The following is a 26897-nucleotide window of genomic DNA, read 5'->3' on the forward strand; positions in this document are numbered from 1 at the left end:
ATCAGTTTCTTTAACCACTCATCTTTTGTTGGGCATCTGGATGGTTTCCAGATTCTGGCTATTGTAAATAGTGTGCTGCTATCAATATAGGAGGGCTTTATTGAAAGGTGTTTTTGTGAAAACAGAGATAAACAAATGGCATTACATTAAACTGAGAAGCTTTTGCATTTCAAAGTAAAAAGTGACTAGGGTAAAAATGTCACCCATGAAATGGGAGAAACCATTCACAGGCCTGTAGCCTTAAATGGGAGTTTGGAGCGTGGAGATTCAGCTCCAGTACTCAGTTACATCACCACAGAGAAGGAACCTGAGATGAGAGGTGAGAGGGAAGTGAGGAAGAGTAATTTTCTGGCCAACAGCCTTGAAAGGGGAGCGACTGCACAGATTGAACTGTTGTCTCAGGCATAGTGATTCATCTTTAGAAGCTTTAGCTTTCACGCCTAGTATGACACACCTGGGATGAATCTCCATGTCCCAGACTGCCTCCAAAACTATACCATCCATTTAGGGCTGTAGGCCTGAAAATCATCCATCTTTATGTCCCTCTATAATCTCATCCCAGGTTCATCACTCTAGGGTTGTGATCCCATTTCTGGTGCTTAATCTCCATTCTGCGGACACACGTGCTACCCACACTGTCCTCCAATTTTAAGGCTCTAGGTCCTTAAGTCACACACCCTGATATCCCTCTGGTCTCTCATTATAGGTGCATAATTCTAGTGGTGATATCTTAATGTTTTATCTGAAACTCCATGACCCAGCCTCCCGATACCACTTGGCCATTGTTTACCTTTTCATGGCTATTGGCATGTCTCACTTCAAAGATGACTTATGTGAATGAGAGGTCTAAGGATCATGTGGGCGCTTGACCCCTGGGTCTATAGCCTTGAATGAGTAGTGATGGTACAGGTTGGGGCTTGGATTTCAGTTCAACCAATCAGGTCCCACACCTGGGTTGGGGAAAGTGAAGGATGAGGGACATGAGTATATTTGGCTTTTGAGCCTAGAGCTAGTATGTGCAGTGATGGCACAGGCGGGAGAATGGGGAATGGAGATTTAACTCCAGCAATGAGATTGTGCCCCTAGCATGACAAACATGTGATCAGAGAATAGAGGGTCTCAAAATGATTGACTTTTGTACCAACCATCATGAGAGCTTGATAGACTGCAGGTGGGATTGATGGGGAATAGAGATTCTGCTCCAGCTGACAGTTCCCACCCCTAGGATGTTTGGTCTGGGGAACACCATGATGGGCAACTTTAGGGCCTATAACCTTGAAAGGGAAGTGTGAGGCATGGAGATTCCGCTCCATATGTCAGGTTCCATCCCTCTTGACATATCTGTGATAAGAGGGTAAAAGTTCCCCAGGATGAGTGTGTTACAAGCCTACAGCCTTGAAAGAACATCAATGGCCTAAGAGGCTTGGTCAGTCTAGGTCAAGACGATTCAGCTTCAAGAGACAGGACCCACCCCACTGATGACAGACATGGGAGTCTGGGAATGGAGATTCAGCTCAAGCACGGAGGAAAGGAGCCTAAGATGATGAACCTGGAGTCAGAAGACACAAGAACCAACGTCCATGACAAGGGAGTGATGGTTTAAGTAGCTTTGGGAATGTGGGGCATGGATATTCTGCTTCAGTAGTAGACCACATCTAAAATGACCTTGGATAAGAGGACAGAAGGAAATCAAGACGATTAACTCTCATGCCAACAGCCATAAAAACAGAGTGATGAGCCAGGTAGTGTGGGAAGTCTACCGCATGGAAATTCAGCTGAATTTGACCCCAATATGACACACCTGGAATAGGAGGACTGATAGATTTCTGGACAGGTGACTTTTGAGCCTAGAGCCTTAAAATGGCAAAGAAGGCCTAGGTGGCATTGAGAGCATGGTGCATGGAGATTTATCTCCAGCAATCATGACCCAATCCTAGGATGAAGTACCTGGATGAGAGGGGAGAGGCACAGGTGTATTTCAAGCTTAAAGTCTTGAAAGGACAGTGATGGTGCAGTGACACAGGAAGTCTCGGCTTGGATATTAAACTTCAGCAATTAGCCTCCTACCCCAATGTTGAAGCAACCAGAATGAGTGGGCATAGGAATAAGAGGAAGTGTGATAGACCTTTAGCTTTGAAAAGGGAGTGATGACATAGTTTGTGAAGGAGTCTGTGGGGCATGAAGATCCAGGGCCAGCAGTCAGGGATCACTCCTTTGATAGCATTCTTTGGGTTAAATGGCAGAGGGATATTAGGATGGGCAACTTTGGGTCCTATAGCTTTGAAAAGGGAGCAATAGCACAGGTGGTATAAAGATTAAACTCTAGCAGTCAGATCCTACACTTGAATGACACACCTACGATGAGAAGATAGAGGGACTTCGGGACAGGTGACTTCCATGTAAAAACCCTTAAAAGGGAAGTAACGGTGCAGATGGCCTGATAAGTTTGAGGTATGGAGATTCAGTTCCAGCATTCAGTTCCTACCTCTAGGAAGACATATCTAGACAGAGAAGTCAGAAGAATGTCAGGACTGATTACTTTAGGACTATAGCCTTAAACAAGGAGTGATAGTGCCGGTAATGTGGGGAGACTAGGGGCACGAAGATTCAGTCCCAGATTTCAGGTTCCACTCCTAGGATGACACACCTTGGATAAATGACCTGAAGGATGTCAGCAAACACAACATTTGAGCATATTTCCTTGAAAGGGGGAGTGATGACATAGTTGGCAGTCTTGTTGGCTATGGAGATTCAATTCCATATGTCAGATTCCACCCCTAGGATGGCGCACCTGCTATAAGAGGGCAGAGGGACTTCAGAACTGGCTACTTTCAGACCTACTGTTTCAAAAGTGGAACAGTGATGCAGGTGTCTTAGGGCTTCCATAGTATAGAGATACAGCTCAAGAGGTTCGGTCCCAACCCTAAGATGACGCTCCAGCTAAGAAAAGGCAGAGGGGCTTCAGGATGGGAGACCTTTGAGCCTACAGCCTTGAAGACGAAGGGATTTTCAAGCATCAGTGGGAGTCTGGAGTTAGAGATTCAACTCCAGCACTCAGTTGCCTCACCTAAAATGATGCACTTAAGATCGGCCAATAGTTTTGAAAGTGGAGCAACTGCATAGGTGCCACAGGTGTCTGGGATATGGTGATTCAGCTTCAGCAGTCAGGTCCAACCCAGAGGATTTTATGCATCTGGGAATAGAAGCAGAGGGACATGAGGACAGTAATTTAGTGGTCTATAATCTTGAATGTTTACTATTTGTGTAGATAGTATTGGGATAGTTGGTGTAATGATTCATTCTTTGGGAGTTGGGTTGAGATTTGGTTATCCCACAGTTCCCAGAAGAGAAAAGGATATTCCATACTTCTTATCTGGGAAGGACAAGAGAAGCTGGTCAGGTATTAATTCCCCACAATAAGTAGTCCACACAGATATGAAATTTATATCAGGCAAGAAAACTTATTCTGCAAGCTATTCACCCACAAGCCAGTTGCCTCACATGTGGTGTGGAGTGTCTGGGACATTAGATTCAGCTCCAGTACTCAGTTCCCACTCCTAAGATGACACTCAGGTTCTGAGAGGGCAAAGAGACATAAAGATGGAAGACATTCGGGTATACAAACTTTCAAGGAAAAAGATGGCACAACTATATTTGGTAGTCTGAGGCATGGAGATTCAGCTCCCCCAGTCAGATCCCACAATTTGAAACAACACTTGTGATAAGAGGATGAGATGTCAAGATGCCAGGACTGGTGACTTTTGGGGAGTGATAGAACATTGTGGAGGAAAGTCTGGGGTATGGCATTTTGGCTCCAGCTCTAAGGTTCTATATAATGATGGTCATATCCTAGATATGACAGCAGAGTGACTAAAAGCAAGAGTTGGTACATTAAAATATAAACAAGATAAAATATTCACAATTTTTAAATAAAGAGAACCTTAGGAAACCTAATCAAAAATAAAAGAGGAATGTCACTACAGATATTATAGAAATGTGAAGATTAATCATAGATTACTTTGAGAATATTTATGCCACAAGGCAAGAGAGCCTGGGAGAAATGGATAATTTTTTTCAACTTCTACAACTTCACAAAATTGAACAAAGATGAACTAAGATGAACCTCAGAGGAAACAGTGACTAATGATTCAAAGACTACTCATGGAATGGGAGAAATGAGTCACCGAATACCCCTCTGATAAAGGATTAATCTCTAAGATATATAAGGCACTGGTAAAGCTTAGCAAGAAACAAGCATCTAACCACATTTAAAAATGAAAAGAAATGAGCAAATGTTCTATAAAGTCAAAATACAGATAGCTAAAAGGTATATGAAAAATGCCTCAAACCAGGATGATATAAATAAAAAACAATGAGATGCCATCTCATATTACAGAGACTGGCACACAGAAAAAAAAAACAAACAAACGAGCAATCAGTACTGTTGTTGCAGATCTGAGGATAATGGGACTGTCATTCGCTACTATTGGCAATGCAGACTTTCCAAATTTTCTTTTAAAACAAAATGGATATTCCTTAAAAAACTACAAATTAAGCTTCCACATGACCCAGCAATACCACTCCTAGGTATTTATCTGCGAGCCCCAAAACACAATGCAATTCAATAAACATAGAATGCCTTCCACATTCCTATGTTCATTGCAGCACTATTCACAATATCCAGAATTTAGAAACAACTCAAATGACCTAGAACAGATGAACAGATAAAGAAACCGTGGTTCATCTACACAATGGAATAGTACGCAGTTGATAGGAAAAATGAAGCCATGAAATTAACTTACACATGGATGAATATGGACAGTATTATGCTGAGTGAAGTGAAGCAGGAGAGGGATGTATAAATATATATACATATAGTATGGGTAATAGTATCCTGAGACAATAGAAATGAGAGCCAGAAGGACAAGTCCATGGTAGGAAGCTTGTTGCAAATAGTGGTATAATGCAGTTAGGGCAGAGAAGGGACTGCTATGACAATGATACTTGGAAATTTTTACTCTGGAAAAGAACTGGGTGCTGAAAGGAGATAGATAGGCATGACACCCCTTCAACAACAATATTGCACACCGCAGTGTCTAAAATGAAATAAAAAATAATAAAGAGAAAGAGAGAGAAGGAAAAGTTTGCCCCAAAATCAGGGGAATGTGGGAGGGAGATTGGGACATTGGTGGCAAAAAAAAAAATGCACTGATGGAAAGTGTTACGCATTGTATGACTAAACTCAATCATGAACAACTTTGTAACTGTGAAAAAAAAAACTGATTATGAACAACCATGTAATCATGGTGTTAAAATAAAGTAGATTTTTAAAAGGTGAAATAATACTTAAAGACCATAGTGATGAGGCCCAGGAGGTCTGATCCATGGTAGAGAGTTGTCAAAAAAGTAGGGGAGTGTTGTTAGAGCAGTTAAGGACCACTATGACAAAGATAGCTGGAAATGATCACAATGGACAAGATTGCTGAAAGGAAGTAGGTGCTACTCCTTCAGAAACAATATTGCAAATCAATGTCTAAAGGAAGAAATTAAAAAGGAAGATTGAGAGAGAGAGAGAGAGAGAGAGAGAGAAGAAGAAAGTCTGTCATAGAGGCAGATAGGAAAGAGGGCAGGGAGAGGCAAAGAATAGGAAGAACATAGGTGGAAATAAATGTGTTTTGGTAGAGATGGGTTTGGACATTGTATGATTGAAACTCAATTATGAAACACTTTGTACCTGCATTTCATGGTGCATCTTATCTCATTAAAATGTTTAAAAATAGGGGCCGGAGTGGTGGCACAAGTGGTAGGGCATTTACCTTGCACGTATTTAACCTAGGACGGATGGTGGCCCGGTTCGATCCCCCAGCGTCCCATATTGTCCCCCAAGCCAGGTGTGATTTCTGAGGGCACAGCCAGGAATAATCCCTGAGAGTCACTGAATGTGGCCCAAAAACCAACCTCCCCCCCAAATTTTAAATATAAAGAAAAATTATTTCAAAATCAGAAAAAAACCATTTTTTAGTTTGTGTCAATTTAATAACACAGTATGGTAAATCAAAGTATGCTAATTTATGACACTGAACAAGACATTTCCACCCTTCAGATTTCAGTTTTTCTGCATATGTTAAAGGAGAAGGGTGGCTTATTCAGACTATTTCTTTTTCTGTTTTCCTTTTTTTTTTTTTTTAAATTTAGACACCATGAGATTACAAAATTAGTCATGATTGATTTCGGGTGCACAACGTTTCAACACCAATCCTTCAGCTTGTTTGCCTTATACTCACAATTGTGTCTCTGCTAGAAGCGGTTTTAAACGTATGAAGCTCTATCAGCAACAGTGCTGCAAATCACAGTGCAAAAATTAAAATAAAAAATCAGGTAATTTCTCTCTCTCTCTCTCTCTCTCTCTCTCTCTCTCTCTCTCCCCTCCCCCTCCCTCCCTCCCTCCCTCCATCTCTCCCTCCCTCCCTTTGGCTTTCGGGCCACACCCAGCAGCACTCAGGGATTACTCCTGGCTCTGCTCTCAGAAATCACTCCTGGCAGGCTTGGGGGACCATATGGGATGCCGGGGATCTAACCAAGGTCTAACCATCCCAGATCAGCAGCGTGCAAGGCAAAGCTGTGTTACCCCTCCAGCCCCATCAAATGATTTCTTTCTTTCTTTCTTTTTCTTTCTTTCTTTCTTTCTTTCTTTCTTTCTTTCTTTCTTTCTTTCTTTCTTTCTTTCTTTCTTTCTTTCTTTCTTTCTTTCTTTCTTTCTTTCTCTCTCTCTTTCTTTCTTTCTCTTTCTTTCTTTCTTCTTTCTTTCTTTCTTTCTTTCTTTCTCTCTTTCGCTCTCTCTTTCTTTCTTTCTTTCTTTCTTTCTTTCTTTCTTTCTTTCTTTCTTTCTTTCTTTCTTTCTTTCTTTCTTTCATCTTTTCTCTCTTTCATCTTTCATCTTTCTCTTTCATCTTTCTCTTTCATCTTTCATCCTTTCTCTTTCTTTCTTTCTCTCTCTCTTTCTCTCCTTCCTTCCTTCCTTCCTTCCTTCCTTCCTTCCTTCCTTCCTTCCTTCCTTCCTTCCTTCCTTCCTTCCTTCCTTCCTTCCTTCTTTCCGTTTTGGGGGTCACACCTTGCGGCGCTCAGGGGTTACTCCTGGCCCTGTGCTCAAAAATCGCTCCTGACAGGCACGGAGTGGGGTGGGGGGAACCTTTTAGGTTCGAAATTCGACAGATCGGCTGCGTGCAATCTCTCCGGCCTCCTTCAGCTCGAGTATCGCAGAACATGAGTTGGTTTTTACTGCCCTCTTGTGGGAAAAGCTGGGCTCTACTGTACTTCTACAAAATAACACAACAATTTGTTGGTTGAATTAGCAACAAACCTGTGAAACCAGCAAATAAGTTGCACAAGTAAGTTACGTATACGATAACTTATTTTGATCTTCCAATAAATTATATTGATAAAAGTTTAGACTAACACCATATCATGCCATTTATAAAAAACAATCTCAAACGTGGTTAGGAAAAAAAGGACAAATCGTTTACACACCTTAATTTTAAATTTTATTATAACATGATCCTTTCAGGCATTACAGAGATAATACAGGAGCAAGGGCACTTGCCTTGCATGCAATCTATCTGGGTTTGATCCCCTGCACCCCATATAATCCCTATACTCTCCCTGAGTAATTCCTAAACACAGAGCTAGGAGTAACTCTGGAGCATTGCTGGTGTGCCCCAAAACCTAAATAAAACGTTAATATTAAAACAATAATTAAAAATCTAAATGGATGGGATATGGAAGAGGATTATTTAAAAACAGCAATATGGAGTTGATAAAAAGCATACCCATGGTATGAAATGCTTCTAAAAATACAAAGGCAGTCTGGCTAACAAACTAAATTTATAATAGAGAAATCATTCAAAACAAATATTGCCAATAAATATATAAAACTTCTCTCAAAGAATTAAGAAATGCAAACCAGAACATGATATTATTTTTCATCCACAGCACTGGGCAAGTATGATTAAAATAGGATATAATATTACATGAATGAGTCAGTGCTTGGAAAAATAGCACCCCTCTTCATATTCTAAGATCAATGAAATTTGAGTAATTTTCTACAGGGTGATTTAATTCTCTTAGCATTAAGATATATGAAAATATTTATGCTTTGCCTCCCTTTTTAATTTATTGAATTATCATGAACTACAAAGTTACCAAGTTGTTTGTGATTGAGTTTCAGTTATACGATGTTAGAATATCCACCTCTTTATTTATTTTATTTTATTTTTATTTTTTTTGGGGGGGTCACATCTGGCCGCGCTTAGAGATTACCCCTGGCTCTATGCTCAGAAATCGCTCCTGGCAGGCTCGGGGGACCATATGGGATGCCAGGATTCAAACCACCGACCTTCTGCATGCAAGATAAATGCCTTACCTCCATGCTATCTCTCCAACCCCAATATCCACCTCTTTAATAGAGTCCACTTTCTTCTACCAGTGTCTCCAGTTTCCCTACCACCCCCTAGCCTGCTTCTGTGGCAGACATTTTATTTTATTAGGCAATTTGGTTTGCAATATTGTGGCTAAAAGAACTATGTGTATCACTTTACTTCTTTTTAGCACCCAGTCCTATTTAGAATAATTATTTCCCACTATCATTATCATACTGGTCCCTTCTCTCTACCTCCATTGTGATAAACTTTCTTATATCAAGGCCCAGTCTTCCTGGCCATCTTCCTGTTGTCTTTGGTTATTATTTTGGTTATTAGAGCATTCTATGTATTTCTCTGTCCCTCTGACTGATTTCACTCAGCATAATACTCTCCATGTCTAGCCATGTATAAGCAAATTCCATGACTTCATTTCCCCCCAACGACTGTATCGCATTTCATTGTGTAGATGTGCCATTGCTTCATTATTCATTCGTTTATGCTTTCTAACCCCCCAAATTTTACAAATAGAAAAAAGAGAAGTGAGTTAAGATCACTGGTAAGGGGCCGGAGAGAATGCATGGAGGTAGGGCATTTGCCTTTCATGCAGAAGGATGGTGGTTCGAATCCCGGCATCCCATATGATCCCCTGAGCCTGCTAGGAGCGATTTCTGAGCATATAGCCAGGAGTAACCCCTGAGCAATGCCAGGTGTGACCCAAAAAATAAAACAAAACAAAAAAAAGACAAAAAAGAAAAAGATCACTGGTAAGTAGGAATATTCACTGCTACTTTATTTTATATAAAGGAAGCAGCTGGAAAACGTAAATGTGTTTGTTCATGTATATTGTAGTAAATTCTCTAATAGAATAATACATAAAGATTAATTCCTATATTGCCTAAAGAAAATTTTAGCAAATATTGAGTGTGAAAAATGGCAGCAATTTTCTTGTGTGCTTCTTCCTAGGTCTGGACTTGGGGAACAACATGTGGTGCTGGGATCAACCCAGATCAATTGCTTATAAAGCAAGTGCTTTACCCATTGTATTATCTATATTTAATTCCCTAGTTTTGCCATGGATGTGCATAAGTTTTATAGTTAGATGAAAGATAACATTTTAAAGTGTTTACTGAGGATGCTGTTTTTCAATTTGGGAGAAAAATGGGAAAAAAACAACTTACTGATGACTAACACTAGTTCATCTATCAGCAGATTCCATATTACAGTACATACTATTGGATATGATGTTTCTACAGAGCAAAGATGAGCTTATTCATTGTTTCTTTTTTCTTTTTTGGGGGGGTGTCACACTTGATGTTTCTCAGGGGTTACTCCTAGCTATGTGCTGGGGGACCATATGGGACACTGGGGATAGAACTGAGGTCTGTCCTAGGATGAGGCGTGCAAGGCAAATACCCTACCACTTGAGCCACTGCTCTGGCCCTGTGCATTGTTTCTTTATTAATGTGCCAAGAAAGGCCAGATTGATAATTATATTCTAATCAATTAAGATCATTTTTAATAAGAGATAGTTCTTTCATTAGGAAGAATTTCTTAATTCAATTGTAATTAAGAAGCACACTTCGCATGTCTGGTTAAAATTCAGGAGCTTTATAATAAGACTCATTATAATTTTACCCATAAGTAACATAGCATAGAAGGTATTGGCCAATTCCTTAAAAACACACATATTTTGTTGTCAGCTGTAACCACACCAACAAATGCAGTTCTCATGTTCAAACAGGGCCAGCTCCATAGACTCACTCTTTCCTTAAGTGAGAGTTAAATCGAGCTGTGAAAGATTATGGCTACACAGCACGTACAGCAGAAAGCTGGACATCTTGGGAGGAGAGGATGAGCCAAGCCCCGCCCTGCCAAAGCCACACTTGCTGCCTCCATCACTCAGAATCACCATTTTCCAGATGGTCCTGCCTGATCACTGACCCTCTAAGGATCAGACTGGGGACTCCAATCTGATCACATCTCAGGTACATCGGTTTGGGGTTTGATAGCACCAAGGCTTTTTGGAGCAAGTGTGTGCACACTCCTCCCATATTGTTCTTCTTCCAGGAGGCCTGGCAGCTGAATACAAGCCCCTAAGAGCCACAGTATCAGTAATAGTGCTTTGAATTTCTGGACAATTTGATTTGTTTGATACTGTCATTCCTAAATGAATACCCCAATTTGACAAAAAAAAGTACAGCTAACAACTAAAGCTTACTAAACCTTTTGCCATTGTATTAATATTAATGCCTTCATTGGAAATAAAACCATTTTCATAAATGTACCTGCAATTGTACTTTCTTTTTCTTTCTTTCTTTCTTTCTTTCTTTCTTTCTTTCTTTCTTTCTTTCTTTCTTTCTTTCTTTCTTTCTTTCTTTCTTTCTTTCTTTCTTTCTTTCTTTCTTTCTTTCTTTCTTTCTCTTTCTTTCTTTCTTTCTTTCTTTCTTCTTTCTTTCTTTCTTTTTCTTTCTTTCTTTCTTTTCATTCTTTCTTTCATCTCTTTCTTTCTCTATTTCTTTCTTCCTTTTTTCTCATTCATTCTTTCTTTTTCTATTTCTTTCTTCCTATTTCTTTCTCTCTCTTTTTCTTTGTCTTTTCTTCCTTCCTTCCTCTTTTCTTTCTTTTTATTATTTATCTTCCGTTTTAATTTTAATTTTTATTTATATTTTTCTATAACTTTTCTTTCACTTATCTGGAAACAACTGTATTATGATCAACTATGTCAATTACATGATGCATTTTCTTTTATATATAAATAAGTTAAAAACATATATGTCACTTTAAAATGGCAGTAAGTATAGTTTAACAAAAATTATTTTTGTCTTGGAGAAGACTTTATGAAATAATGTATTAAGACAAAGAAAAAATAGTGCAGGAGTCTGTATGAGTACAGGTGACACATTTTCACACCTTGATCTGTGAAGATGCTTGATCTCACTAGGAAAATACTAAGTTATCATTCATGTTCCTCAGAAACCTCACACAAAGATCATTACCTCAACAAGTAAGAACTGTGTTTTCTAGTTTTTGAAACTTCATATGTAAGAGTACTTTTAATAAACTGTCAATATGTTTGCTTTTTTGCCGCACCTATAAGTGCTTAGGGCTTACTCCTAGCTCAGTACTCAGGTCACTCCTGGATGCCTGGACAGGAATATGAGTTGCTGGGGTTCAAATCCAAACTCATGCAAGGCAAGTGCTCTACCCACTGTATTATTTCTACAGCCATAAATATCCATTCTTTAAATTGGCCTAGCATATATACATCAATATATATTATCATACCAGAGACAAAGTAATAAAGAATTAGAGCTTTGTTAATGATGGTAACTTGAGAAAATTAAAGACAGAAAGAGGAAGCTATTATTTTTTATATTTGTTCATTATTTGTATTGTGTTGATTATTGCACAGTAGACAGGAATATAAAATAATCAAGGTGAACCCTTACATCCACATTTTAATTGTTAATTATACTTCAACAAATCAGGAAAAAGAAACTAGTATGAAAATAGTCATTCATTGGTTAAATAATAATAAAAAAAGAAAATAGTCATTCACTAACAACACTTTAACAAAAAGTATATCACAAAATCAATATAGGAAAAGTACTTTTTTGTAGTAAAGCCTATTTTTTATAGCAAGCAGAGAACAAATTAAATGATTCTATGGATGATTGAGGCCCCCTTTTCCTTAATTTTTTCAATTAAAATTACTTTAATTAATTTGAATAGTGATGCCAACCCAACTGTCATGCTGAAATTACTGAACTCGATGCTTGGGCTTTCCAATATATTTTAAAAGTTCAAATATAGAATTAAGGGGAAACCATCTACTCCACATCCTTCACTTCCTGTGAGAATCATAGCCAAATACTTTCCAAAGATTGAGAGGCTATACAGACACATCTCAGAGATTGACATTTTAGGTTTATTTCCACTTCACCACAGTAAAGTAAATGTGGCAATATAGCAAGCCACATAAATTTTTGTTGGGCCAATGAATAAAAAGTTATGTTTAGAGGCTGGAGAAATAGCATGGAGGTAGGCCATTTGCCTTGCATGCAAAAGGACCATGGTTAGAACCCCGGCATCCCATATGGTCCCCTGAGCCAGCCAGGAGCAATTTCTGAAGGTAGATCCAGGAGTAACCCCTGAGCCTGAGCACTGCCGGGTGTAAACCCCCCCAAAAAACAAAAAAAGTTATGTTAATATAGTAGTGTAATTTATTAAATGTGCAATAACATTATGTCTGGAAAAGGCAGTTACTTTAGTGTGAAGATATTTTATTGCCAAAATAATACGAGCCATCATCTGTGCTTTCACCAAGTCGCAATTTCTTTATTGGTGAATAGGGGTATTATAAAAAACTGTAATTAGGGTTTAGAGAGATAAGTGAGAGGGCTAGAGCACTTGCTTTACATGTAAGAGCTCTAGGTTAGATCCTTGGCACTTCCTGGTTCAGCAAATGCTGCCAGAAGCAGCACCTGAGCTCCAAACTGGGAGTAGTTTCTGTGCACCTCTGGGTATGTACAACAAAAATACAAACACTCCAAAACATTGCCTTACATATATGTGAAGAATAATTAAGTCAAGCAAAATAATGTGATATACTTTACCATTAAGAAATCAAACAAAAGAACTTCCCACTGGGATATAAGATTGAAAACAGCAAAAATAAGTTAGTTTTCTGCTTTTAAAATATATGTCTTCCACTAAACTGAATGAAGAATTTCATCATTATTTTTTAGTAGTGTTATTCAATAGATAAGACTTTTAAAATATTTTATATTACTTTTTTGGTTCACAATATTATTAATAATGTTTTCTTATGGGCATAATTCCAACAACACACCCATCACCAATGCATGCATCTCCCTTCCCCAAGGACCCCAATCCTCCTCCTTCTCATCAATGCCCCCAAATTAGTTGTTTGGATCAGTTCTTTCGTTATTTTGCCTTTGGATCTTTGTCGCTACCTTCCTGTGCATCTCTTTTTTTTTTGTTTTGGACCATATAGGATGCAGAAGAGCGAACCCGGGACCATCCCAGGTCCATCCCAGGTCTGCCGCAGGTAAAGTTAACGCTCTATCACTGTGCTATCTCTCAGTCCCATACTTCTGGAATTCTAATGTTTTGATAACTAATGACATACCCATTAAAATGTAAGTTTAAGGGGCCGGGCGGTGGCGCTAAAGGTAAGGTGCCTGCCTTACCTGCGCTAGCCTAGGACGAACCGCGGTTCGATCCCCCGGCGTCCCATATGGTCCCCCAAGCCAGGAGCGACTTCTGAGCGCATAGCCAGGAGTAACCCCTGAGCGTCACCGGGTGTGGCCCAAAAACCAAAAAAAAAAAATGTAAGTTTAGAATAAGTAATTCATTTTACAAAAAGATGTATAAATATATGCCTTTATGACCAAAAGTATATTATGTTCTATAATTAAAGTATAGTCCGATAACTTAAATGATCATCTTCAAAGAAGAAATCATTTATGTGGCAAAAATAATCAAATTTATCCTGTTATTTTCATTTCCCAAATTCCAATATGTAAAGGTATAGGGAAGGAAGAAGAAAGTCAAATCTGTGGCAGATGAAATCAACTTAATGGAATTAAAAGCTCTGGCCAAATTTGCATCTGTAATTTAAATATCACAATCATAGGTTAGAATTATATACATGAGAAAACATCATTCAAGGTATTGTAAATCACAGAATGACAATAAATACAAATATATATTTTTTTAAAGTCACCATTATGTGGGGCCGGGCGGTGGTGCTAGAGGTACGGTGCCTGCCTTGCCTGCGCTAGCCTTGGATGGACAGCGGTTCGATCCCCCGGTTTCCCATATGGTCCCCCAAGCCAGGAGCGACTTCTGAGCGCATAGCCAGGAGTAACCCCTGAGCGTCACCGGGTGTGGCCCAAAAACCAAAAACCAAAAAAAAAAAAAAAAAAAAAAAAGGTCACCATTATGTATTTAGAATAACTGCATGAAGAAATGTAATAGTTTAAGTGGGAGTTGTAAAGAACACTCTAGTCCCCAGAATATAGTGTGGAGAAAGAAACTGAATGGAGGAGAAACTCATATGAAATGACAAAGGAGAAGCTGAGAGGTTTCAGATGCATTGGTAGTTTTAAGAAAGGACAGAACTAGTATCCAAGCCAGAGTCAACAACAATGACATCATTAGACCTAAACTTTAACAACCAAACTTTAAAAAGTGACTGTTACGATGTCAAGCTGGGGTAGAATGGTCACATGGGATGGACTCTGGGAACATTGATGGAGGGTGGTTGACACTGGTGATGAGATTGGTCCTGAAATACTTTATGTCTAAAAGCCCAGCTATGAATAACTTTTTGAATCACAATGATTTAAGTTAAAAAATTTAGAAAAGAAAAAAAATGTCACTGCTATGGGCATTCAAGCTGCTCTGCTAATACAAATATCTTTAAAATCTACTATATAAAAAATTTTAGAATAAATTATTTAACAGAAATAATCACTGGTTTACTATATTTTCATGATTTTCTAAGATTTGGACATCAAAGTAAAATAAATAAAGATGTTTGTGTATTGTGATGGTTTAACGTTTAAGAAATTATAACAACAAATCAAATGGAGAATCAAGGTTAATACTTTATGCCACTACAACTAGTGATAAAGAAACTCCACTACTTAGTCTTTTGATTATATTTATCAAAGAGTAAAATGGTATCTACCATTACCAGAGAGTAACTTCTTGGAGTACCATATAAACAAAATGATCCAGAGGTCACATGGAGGGTAACCTGACTTAAATAATAAATACTCTCTCTCATGTGAACTAATACTTTTGCTTAATAAGAGGAAGGGGAAAAAGAATCACAATCATTGTGTACTGATTATTCGAAATGCACTTTTATTGACTTTAAAACAGATAGTCTTTTACAGTTCAAATAAAATATCTGATACACAATTTTGAGTTTTTAGCAGCACCGGCAACAAGAGGATTGTGGAATACCTCAGGGTGAAGTTGAGATGGCTGAGGCAGGCACAAAGTAACCTGAAATTATTTCATTGAAGACAAACAAAATCTGTGTTTCTTAGAATGTCCAATACATGAAAACAAGCCAACTAAATATGTTTTAATGGACCACTGGAAAAAAATCACAAATCCAATTAAAAATATCTTCTTTAAAACATCAAGTGTTCATTTAAAAAACACCTACTGAAAATATTTCACTATACATTTTCAATTTCACAGTCAATTTCTAAACCTATATACAAAGTTCTTGGTACTCACAGATTTCAACTTTTGGTGTTTCTTTAAATCTTATTCAAACTATGTCAGCACCTCACTGAATGTGATTCACCAAAAAGTCACTGTTTGGTACTTTAGTTAAGATACTATGTTGTGATTTGGCAGAAAAAAATATGGCATGGTACATAAGGGACTTCAGTTTACCTGTTAATAAAATTAACACTTTGTGGATGGACAGGAGGGTTATGAATGGAATACTCATGTAATTGTTTTTACTCAAATGACCACATGCCATTATATAGACAAATACTTATGTGAGTGGATGGAGGTTTTGTGAAGACATGAGATTTTCAAATAGAAACTAGTAGAAGCAGAGTGCAAGTAAAAGAGAAGGCCCCAGATCTCATGCACTTAAAAATAATTGCATTTAATAGTTCTAACATGTAGATTTTTCACCCTAACATAACTGTAGCAAAATGATCATAGAACTTGGAAACCAAGTGTAGCTGGCTATAGGCATCGCAGGATAGGGACCAATACTTAAGAGCTGTGGGGTCCCTGGGCTGGCTTAGACTTCTGACATAAAAATTAGTTGGCCAATGGGGTCAGGACTATATTTAGACTTAAATACCTAGCATGCCTGTTGAAATATGGTTCTCTAATTGTCTGGCCCCAAAGTCCCAGAGCTCTTAAAGCACATAAAGTCCCATTATAAGGCTGATTCTATAAGTGACTGCAATGAAGATTTCCAGGTTGTATTCTTGTAAAAGTTCCTGCTCCCTTTCTATATGAGCTCTCTTTGGGAGGGTTGTTTTATGTTTTAAACTGTCCTCACTACATCGGGTCATAATTTTATCATGTGTTTTAAAAGTATTTATCAACCATTAGGAACTAGACCCTATATCCATAACATAGTGGTAATCAAAATCACAAATCACATTTGTATTTTAATATGGTATCTTTAGGATTTTTGTTTCAGGGCACTTTATGATTCCTCACAGTTTAATATATTTCCATACCTATTGCAAAAGCAAAAGGGAACATTCATCCTGTAATTGCTGTTATATGCTGAGCCCAGAATACTTTGAGAACTTTTAAAGTTTCTTTCCATAGTCTTAAGATATATCTAACTGAGAATGCCATTGGGATGTAGTTTGTAGGTCATAGCTTTTTAGGATTTAAACTAAACAAATCTATCCAGCACAGAAACTTTTTATGGTATATTTTAGTAGGTTCCATCCAGCAACTTCCTGAATATTTTAACTGGTAGGGAGTTCAATATTAAGGCAGACCATTACAATGCTGGACAAATAATCTAGAATTAAAATGAATTTTTCGTAAAGTCACTTTCATTGTTGTAGTTGACCATCTGATACACTGCAACATAAAATGAATCTGTTCCTTCTTCTATATTATTTGAGTTAAGGAACCTGTAAGTATAGCCTGCAATTCCCCAATCTTTTACAAAAGTTTCTCTGGGAACACGGCCTGGTGGACCAAAATTATAAGCAACGAGCACTGTATTCACAGCAATGTATTAGGTAGCATTGCTAAATTGATAAGAGGTTGTCAGAGAAGGAATATCTCTATGCAGCAAAAGTGGATTTATGAAGTAAAAGCAGCAAAACCAACCATTTCTTTTCAAAGGTGGTTGGCATATTTAAGTATAATCCATTCAATTAGTACCTTGTTACATAAAACACAAGGAGTAAAACCAATTTCCAATGTTATCACTGTTTCTCTTATTCAGGTGGTATTTTTTAAAAAAAAATCTCAGAAGGAAATAAATCATACGTAGGAAATTAAATACGGAATAAATTATTATACTTGTATTCCTAATAATTACAATGCCTTTGTAACTCAAGCTTGGGACACATTCGTTTATATTATCTTATTTATTGTAATACATCTAAGAGTCTTTATTTATTCCTTTGGCAGAAAGGCCAGAATATGCTTGATATGATTGGATGGTAACATTTGTAATTTGATAATGAAACAGTTTAAGGGATAGCTATCACTCTAACTCCTTCACGTGACTGGGTTCCAAGTTTAAAATGTGATTTTATAAATATTAAAACCACTCAGGACTAAAGCTTTCTGAAACATCCTGATACACGCAAGGAGAAAATAACAGAAGTCACACAAAATGTACTTGATAAAGCTTTTTTTTAAATGCTCTATAACTTCAACTTGAAAGGATTTGATCCACAACTTCAATCTTATTTTCTTACCCTTTTGTGTGTGTGCAGGCACAAACACATTCTTAGAGAGACACAGTTGTTCTTATACTACTCACTGTTCAACTTGGAATACATTTTTCCGAAGGCTTTCTATTTTTAACAGCATGAAGATCCTGCTTTGGAGCCACTATTCAAGTCAATAGTGTGACCTAACATGCAGTGCTCCAGTTGTTCCTCTACAGCCAACACCTGCCTGACAGCTTCTTCAAAGGCCACTGTCACATTAGTATCATCTTTGGCACTTGTTTCCAGATAGGGGTAATCGCCATTCTCAGTGCACCATGCTTGGGCCTCCTCAGTAGTGACTTGCCTATCATCTTTGTCTACCTTGTTACCCAGAACAACAAAAGGGAAGTGGTCAGGGTCTTTCACATCTGCATAGTAGATGAATTCTTTCTGCCAGTTACCAAGGTTCTCAAAGCTCTGTCGGTCATCCACGCTGAAGGTCAAGAGGCAGCAGTCTGCTCCTCTGTAGAAAGGGGTCCTAAGGCTCTTGAAACGTTCCTGTCCTGCAGTGTCCCAGATCTGGAGTGTTACAAAACGTCCATCTACCTCAAGATCTCGATTTAAGAACTCTACTCCTATTGTGTGAAAAGCCTGAGTGTCAAATTTATTGGTTACATAGCGATTCATAAGTGAACTTTTCCCAACGCCACCATCACCTAAGAGAATGACCTTTAAGAGCAGGGATTTCCCACTCATTGTTGTAGCACAGGGTGGGGGGGTTATAAACAAGAGAACCTGCAAATAAAAGGAAAGTCAAAGAGAAAACAGTTAAATCTGAAACTTAATTAGCCTTGCAGTAAACATTATAATTGTAAGGTGTTTTAATTTAACTTTTCCTGTTTCAAGGTCATTAACTGATGATATACTACAGTAAAAGAAATATAACACTTGCCTAAGAGGAAAAACAGGTATAATTTTTTGAGGTCTCTTGATTATCAAAAAATGGCTAAATGCCATGGGTAAACAGAACAGCAGATGTTGCTATAATTCAGTTAGGATCTGATCCTATTATAGAGGAAGTCTGAAACGGGAATGCTGTTCATAGTATATCTGATCTGGGTAGTTACAGACAAGTAGCAAGTAGTATAAAATTGATTGAAGATTATTAATGATATTTGCTCACAAAAATTGTTAATAAGATTGTTAACGAGTTATGGAGAGAAAACTATATAAGTTGGAATTTTGATTCTCTCTGTATAATTTTGGGCTAAGATTGAACTGAACCACAGAACTTGGAGAGAAGATATTAAAGTTTTTTTTACTCATTTGCCCCAGATACTTGCACATATATATAGATACTATCACAAGTAAAGAATCTTCCATAACCTTTTCTTCATGGAACAATGGCATGTAAGACAAAGATGTACCATTTAATAGCTATCATTCAGGAATTATACATTCAATTACTTAATTTTATTTAGGTTGTAATTAAATAGCATCAACTAAAACATACTTTTAATCCGAAAATGTTAATAATTATACAACATTATTCTTGCCATCTTGATAACATATATGAGGTATCTAGAGTGCAGCTTAAATACCAAATTAAATGCTTATTAAACAACTACACTATAGTTTAATCTTAACAATGGATGAGGTAAATTGGGTGTTATTAGGGAAGGGACCCAAAGAAAAGAAAAATAATAATAAACAAAAGAATGCACACAAAGGTATTTTTGAAAGCATACACATTTGAAATGTAGTTAATAATATTCAGTAGTACTTAAATTATGTTGGCATGCATGTGTAGCAATTATATAACTCCTAAATATTCATTTTAATGAGATCAAATGGAAAATGAAAAATACATACCTATCCAGTTGAATATAAAACATAAACCTACCAAATTGGATCTTTGTCAAAATTTGTCTTTTTCTTGTTGTTTTATTCTTTCTTTATAGAGTGCTAAAAAGATGGAAAAACATGATTTTTAAAGAATGTTAACTTACAAATATATTTTGTAATATATGGCCTGGAACCCCAGGCCAATCTAAATTAATTTAAATTTATTTATTTACAGCCTCAATTTATGTACAATTTATATTCATAAATATACTTAAAGGTTCAAGGGTCGGAATGATAGCACAGCGATAGGGCATTTGCCTTGTATGTGGCCAATCCAGGACAGGCTCAGTTTCGTCGATCCCTGGCATCCCATATAGTCCCCCAAGCCTTCCAGGAACGATTTCTGAGTGCAGAGCCAGGAGTAATCCCTGAGTGCTGCTGGGCATGGCCCCAAAACAACAACAGGTTCAAAATGCTACAAATGGACATGGCTTTTATGTGATATTTAACTTGTCCTAACATCTTTGTTGGTTTGTTTTTTTGTATTTTGTTTTATTTTGGAATATACTTCCCAATATTCAAGGGCTCCTCCTGGATTAGTGTTTAAAGGGGGACTTCTGGAAGTGCTTGAGAAAACATGTGGATCAGATATTAAACCTGGGCCTCCTGTATGCAAAGCATGACTCGAATCCTTTGAGCTATCTCTCTGGCCTCAAATAGTCCTACTCTCGTGTACTTTACATGATATTTTAAAAATTTTTACATTTCTGGGGCCAGAGAGATAGCATGGAGGTAAGGCATTTGCCTTGCATGCAGAAGATCATTAGTTCGAATCCCAGCATCCCATATGGTCCCCTGAGCCTGCCAGGAGCGATTTCTGAGCGGAGAGCCAGGAGTAACCCCTGAGCGCTGCTGGGTGTGACCCAAATAGAAAAAAAATTTACATTTGTATCCATTCAGTTAATCAAAGGAAGGAAAATATATTAATAATAAATGATATTCAGAAAATAAAAAGTACAGAGGAATGGAAAGAAATCTAAGACAGAATGAAATGTCATACTGAGAAACTTACTATTGTATTACACAATTTGCTTCAAGGCTGACTCTATAATTCATTCCACAAGATCAGAAAAGGAAAAAAAATATTTGGGGATACTCTGTTTATAATATATTCTCTTGGCTAATTACTTTAATCATTGATCGTTATGTTTTTAATACAAATTTTAACATTTTGTTGAATTTATTAAAGTAAGCACAATTTCACTTAATATAACAGTTAATTATATAGCAAGACATTATGCAGCCACAAAGTAAAAAAACTGTTAGATTTGTTTACAGTTCCTACTTATAAAATATAAAAAAAGTGAAAAATATATTTGAAAAAGAACTATCTCACAGTTTCTAAAAATCAGTATAATTTAAATGTAGGGTTAATTTTGGTCTGTTGAAGATTGATGCTATAGGATTATAATCCACAGACAATTCTCACACTCATGCCTTTGAAATGACTACTATTAAGGAAAATGAATTAGAAAACACACAAAAAATTTTCATGGTTTTTTTCAAATACTATAAAGCCTACACTAATAAATTCATTAGAATTCATAAATCACTGATTATTAATTCAAATAATACCTTTTAAATTGATATATTTCTTTTCCTCTTCAATGTGTATTATAAAGTGATCTTAGTTTCCCAAAATAAACAAGTTTTTTTATGGCAAAGGAATGGGCTAAAATGGAAAGAGAACAGAGACTGGGAGAAGATATTCATGTATGATATTTCAGAAAGAGCAACAAAATAACCCAACCACAAGAAAAATGCAGAGAAGAGATGAGCATATACTTCTATAAAGAAGACATATGGATAGCCAATAAGCATACAAAAAAGGTTCACAATCACTTAATATCAGGAAAATACAAATGAAACGGACAATGAAGTATTAATTCACAGCAATGAGAATGGCATATACAAAAAAAAATCTCTGAAAACTACAAATACTGGTGGAAGATATGGGGTAAAAGAACCCTTATTTACTGCTGGTGGTATTGTCATCTGGACCAGATGGCTAACAATACGAGATTTAAAAAAAAAAAAGACCGAAGCTCCCATTAGACCCAACTATCCCACTCCTAAGGACACAAAGCACACACAAAAAACATTTAAAAAGCTATCAGTACCCCTATGTTCACTGCAGCTCTTAGTAAAAATAACCAGGAAATGGAAGCATACCAAATAGTCAACAGATAAAAAAAAGAAGTTGTGGAACAACACTGTGCAGCCACCAGAAGAAAATTAAGCCATGCAATTTGTGTCAAACTAGATAAAATTGGAAGGTATCATGATGAGCAAAATAAGCCAGAGTCAGAAGGAAACTATAGGATAATATCATTTATCTATGATATAGAGAAACAATCAAGTATATGATTATATGAAGGCATAGAAAACCTTCATCGATAATAAACTCTGTATAGTAGAATACAGACCTATGAGAGTCAGGTTTGGGGGAAGAGGATTAAGGGGGAAATGTAATGCTGGAAATAACACAAGAACATAAATGGAGAGTCTCAAGTACATGGGTGGTGCCTTAGCAACAGTATATCTAGTAATAAAAAATAATAAGTAAATGGCTGGGTTACTTGGGGATGGAGGGGGGGCTTATGGGCATTATGGTGGCAGAAGTATGCAATAATTTTGTATATCAATACAGAAATGTAAACGCTAATGTAATCCTATTTCATAAATTATAGTAAGTTTGTTAAATCTCAAGTTTTGATTTTGCCTGCTTTTTCCCACCTCTGCTTAAAAATTGTTCTCTTTGGAATTAGCGCAAGTGATAAACATGTATTTAAATAGTGATAAACATGCATTTAAATAAAAATGAAACCATTATTTTACATTGGTTTGTAATATTATTATATAGAGTAAAATTTTAGATATATGATCACTAAGTAGTAAGCTAGACACAGAGGGGACCACTTATTCTAGCAGCCCGGGGGATGAGGGTGGGGGATATGGGATGCAAGATGGGAACAGGGGTGAAGGGAGGACAAATTTGGTGATGGGAATTGCCCTGATTCAATGTTAATATGTACCTAAAATATTACAGTGAAAGATATGTAAGCCAATATGGTCAAAATAAAGATCATATATATTTAAAATAAATAAATAAATTATTGTAAAATTTTTTTGTTTTGCTTTTGGGTCATACCCAACAGTGCTCAGGGGCCACTCTTGAAGGTGCTACGAGGAACACATCCAGTGCCAAGGATAGAACTTGAATTAGTGACATGTATGTAAGTATGCAAGGCAATTGTTTTAATCCTTATACTATCTTCCTGGCTCTCTAGAGCAGAACTTTAGAATTCTACGAAAAGTAAGAAAAAGTAAGTTTGGGCACATTACTAAGGTCCTATGCCAAATAAACTTCCCTAAGTTCCTAGCATTTACATTTTTTAATGACTTAGTAACTCAAATTACCCACCAGGGATAAGATCATATCTTAAGGACTGAGTGAATATGAAAATCAAATATTCAATCCAGGAATAATGAGGAAGTATTAGTAACTATCTGATATCATGATGCAGTTGCTTAGGTATTCCCTTTCCTTACTTGGTTTTATGCACTCATAACTTCTAGTATCATATATATCTATATCATTAAAAAGAAAAGAAAAAGCAATGTGTTTCTGTGGCAAATGCAATGAGCAGGCAGCAATCAAGAGATAAGAGTTATGCTAATTATGTCATGCTGTATTAATTTTATTAACATGGGAAGGCTATTTTTCTGTTTTAATATCTTGTTATAAAATTTGAACTGATAATACCTGACCTAATTAAGTCACAGGATTTGGGGGAGGTTTAATTTAGGAAATTTGCAAAAAAAATTAGGTGTTTATTGGAAGTTTGGTTTGAGATTTTTACTCTTCATGCTCCTCTATTTCTTTTCATTCAATAATGGTGCCTTCTGGATTAGTAATAATCCTTCTCAGAAAAGAACAGAAAGTGAGACTGTAATTATTTCTTCTTTGTCCTTACAGATATTCAGCACTGGCCAGGCCTTAGGAATCTTCCAGTCCAATTATGCTATGGATATTTGAGAAAACATTTTGTTCCTATTCTGTGTTACGTCCTTACTAAGGTAACCTTCCACTCTCCTTTGCCATCTATAATTCCTTATTTTCCTATAGGTCAAAATGAACAGTTTAAGCTTATCTCCTTGCCTTCACTCCTTCAGATTTTTCTTAGCAATATAATTTTCTGGCCCTCTGTTATTGGCTTTAATTTTGGCTCCCATCCCTTTGCATCTAATAATTGCAAATGTTTCCTGGCTTTTCTTTCTCCCATTTAATCTAATTCAAAACTCCATCATTTAAGCACATCCTGGGATAGACATGCTGGAAATGCACACACGTTTAAGACCTGCTCTTTCATTCAAGGATTTTACAAATGATCATAAAGTTTAGGATCTAATGGTTTACAGTTGAAATGATATCATTGTACTGCCTTGCTTTGTTAACAAAATCTTTTGCAAGTATGTATTTAATACACAACCAAAAATAAAATTCTTGGATAATAAGATCTTTAATATGTATTTATGTGTATATATGTGTGTATATATGTCTTTGAAGCCATTTCAGCATGTAGCACCAGACTCCTCCTTTTGAATGATGAGTACATATTTGACTATTAATGAACTGATGAGGTAGTTGCAGAAGATTAATACTTATAAATGGATGCCAAGGTCAATAGAGCCATATTTCTGTAATATGTATAAATTCTATTATTTCTAAGGAGACTCAAGAGAAGTTTTAAATTTAACTTTCTAGCTAGGATATAGCAGAATTCTTTTGAGTGAATGAAAATGTTTAAGTTTTTCTTCCCATCCACAAATACATATACATGTCTCTGTTCCTACAAAAATAGCAAAACAATGATCTCCACTTTATGGTTTTAGTAGATTCTGATATGCCCATCAACACCAGCATTATCATCATCGTTATCATTTGAAAAAGAATCTGACATCCTTTTATTAAATGTACATAAAAAAGAGTGCAATAATAAAGATAAAATTTTGCTTCCCAAAACTATGCCAGATTTTTTGTCAAACCTTAAAATGGTAACATTGAATATATCAAAAAATGTTGATAGCCCTAAAAGCATTTCATGGAAAAATCAAATATATTGTTTACTCTTTATGGATATTTTATAAGGTTATAATTTAGGTTAAATGGTTTTGTTATTTTTTTGTGTCTGTTCAGAGAAAGAACTGGCTTAACCTGCTCAAATACCCTATGGATACAACCTACCTTTCCTACCCAACCCTCTAAAGTAGATTAATAAGCATTGTCTAAGGATAAGGATTCACTTTCCCTACCTCCTTAATCATCTAAGTCTTGGACAGTATAGTGAATTTGCAATTCAAATGGCCAATACTCTCTAGGTTTCTTTGTTCTTCAACATACTTAAAAATCTTGAATGTGTTATGCCCACACCCACACGGACTTTTTACAATAATTGTATTTAATTGAAGATGTTTCAGGATGGGCTTGGACCTGAAGGAGGAAGTGCAATAGAGAAAAGAATATTGGACCATTAAAGACCTTACATTTTAAAATACTGATAAGGAGGAGAAAAGGCATATCGGCTATGTTAGTTACACTGTCAAGAGTGGACAAGTGCTCATATCTATAGTGTTGACTATTTGGGAGCAAGTCTTTAGAGAGATAAGTACTGGAGGTCAGAGGATGAGAAAGACTAACAAGGGAGAGATGGCGAGGCAATAGGTAAGAGTGGATCTGGTAACAACTTGTACCAGGAAGAAGCCATAGTTGAAGTTGTGGGAAGAACCCATATTGTGATCCACTGGTTAGGGCTATTCAATTTGTTGAGTCCTGGCACAATATTTGGATACTACACTGAGGACCTAGGCTGGGTTTTCCTTAAAATGTAGAAAATTAATACAAGAAAGAATTGACTTTTCAAGCTCTTTAAATGAGATGATCCAGAATGTTTCTAAGACAACCTGATACAAAATGGTGGTGGGGGTTCCTAACAAGGGGAGTCCTTTGACACATTGCATTCATTTTGTCGACCCAACAAGTTTTCAGCTGAACCCATGCTCTGAGTTCAAAAGTCACCGCTGTTATGCCACCGAAACACTATTCCCATACTCACGTCCACATTTAATTTCGCTTCCTACCCTTTACCCGAAAGACAGTTCTGACCCCAAAGGCACACTAGACAAGAAATAGTCGCCCACTAGACCACTTCTTCCTAAACCGACTTCTAGGATGTAAGGTTTGGGTATCATGAAGCAAGCAAAAGAGTCTAGAGAAAATAAACTCCCTGAAAAGCCCAGGAAGGCTGGCATCTCGGGGACAGGGCCACTGTTAGCTGTAGGCCCAGGAGAATGAGATGCTAGCCTTAATCCCATCTACCTTAGACCCAGGTCCTCTCACCTCCGGGCCGGCTTTTAGAACCAGGCAGGCTGCGGCGCAGGCGCACTGAGCCACACCCGCTCCCCACGGAGCCTTTTGCTTTCTCCACCAAGCTCCCCCCGCAGCTTGGGATTACTCAGCAACGCCCCCTCCACCATCACCTACCCCTCAACTCCGACCCTTCAACCCCACAGGCCTTCTCTCCAAGATACCAATGCCCAGAGGATCATCTCCATCTCCCTTTCTCCTTCTTCCCACGGCTGCCCCATCTCCCAGCCTCCCGGGTCCGCGGGTGGGCCATTAGCCTTTGCACGTTGCCCACGCACCAGCATCTTACCCGGTACAATGGCAGGGAGTCCGGAGAGGGCAGAGGGCCCAGGCAGGTCAGCTCTGCGGGCGCCGTGGGTCTGCTTCTTTCCGATCCCCAGCTACCGCCGCTCCTCCTGCCTCCTCCTTTTCAACCTGGTAGCAAGTGTAGTCTGGACCTCGCCGGGCACTCAGCAGCCGCTCGCTCCCGTCTCTGCCGCTGCCGCGCCGCGTCTCGCGTCCGCGCTCGCGCCCGACGGGGGAGGGATCCAAGGCACGCACCGCCTCCTGGTGGTGCCCCTTTCCCACTTGGGGGGGGGGACCCTGCGTAGCCTCCCTCCTCCAGGCCTCCTACGTGGACAGCGCTTCTGGCGGGCTCACTCTTCTTTGAAGCTCAATAGGCAACTCTGACCTCCCCTCCTCCTCCCCTGCCCTTGCAGATTGTTAAGACCGAATGAACAAAGA

The 26897-nt window shown here is 37.7% G+C and overlaps 2 protein-coding genes across 2 annotated transcripts in view; both read right to left on the reverse strand.

Annotated features, from left to right (window-relative positions):
- MORF4L2 (mortality factor 4 like 2) overlaps positions 1-26633 on the reverse strand; it is a 161191-nt gene extending 134558 nt beyond the window's left edge. Inside the window, exon 1 of the mRNA XM_049766626.1 lies at positions 26464-26633. The gene's annotated coding sequence lies outside the window, so the exon portion shown is untranslated. The remainder of the gene's footprint in view (positions 1-26463) is intronic.
- RAB9B (RAB9B, member RAS oncogene family) lies at positions 15298-18826 on the reverse strand. The gene has a single exon (XM_049766634.1). It carries the CDS (start codon positions 18596-18598, stop codon positions 17993-17995), a length of 606 nt encoding a protein of 201 aa, XP_049622591.1. The 5' UTR covers positions 18599-18826; the 3' UTR covers positions 15298-17992.
- Positions 26634-26897: the final 264 nt, after the last annotated feature.

This window comes from Suncus etruscus, chromosome X (assembly GCF_024139225.1).
Source record: "Suncus etruscus isolate mSunEtr1 chromosome X, mSunEtr1.pri.cur, whole genome shotgun sequence".
Lineage (NCBI taxonomy): Eukaryota > Metazoa > Chordata > Mammalia > Eulipotyphla > Soricidae > Suncus > Suncus etruscus.

Bases quoted from the DNA above. Each gene is read 5' to 3' on its own strand.
- RAB9B (XM_049766634.1), bottom strand. From the start codon at position 18,598: ATGAGTGGGAAATCCCTGCTCTTAAAGGTCATTCTCTTAGGTGATGGT.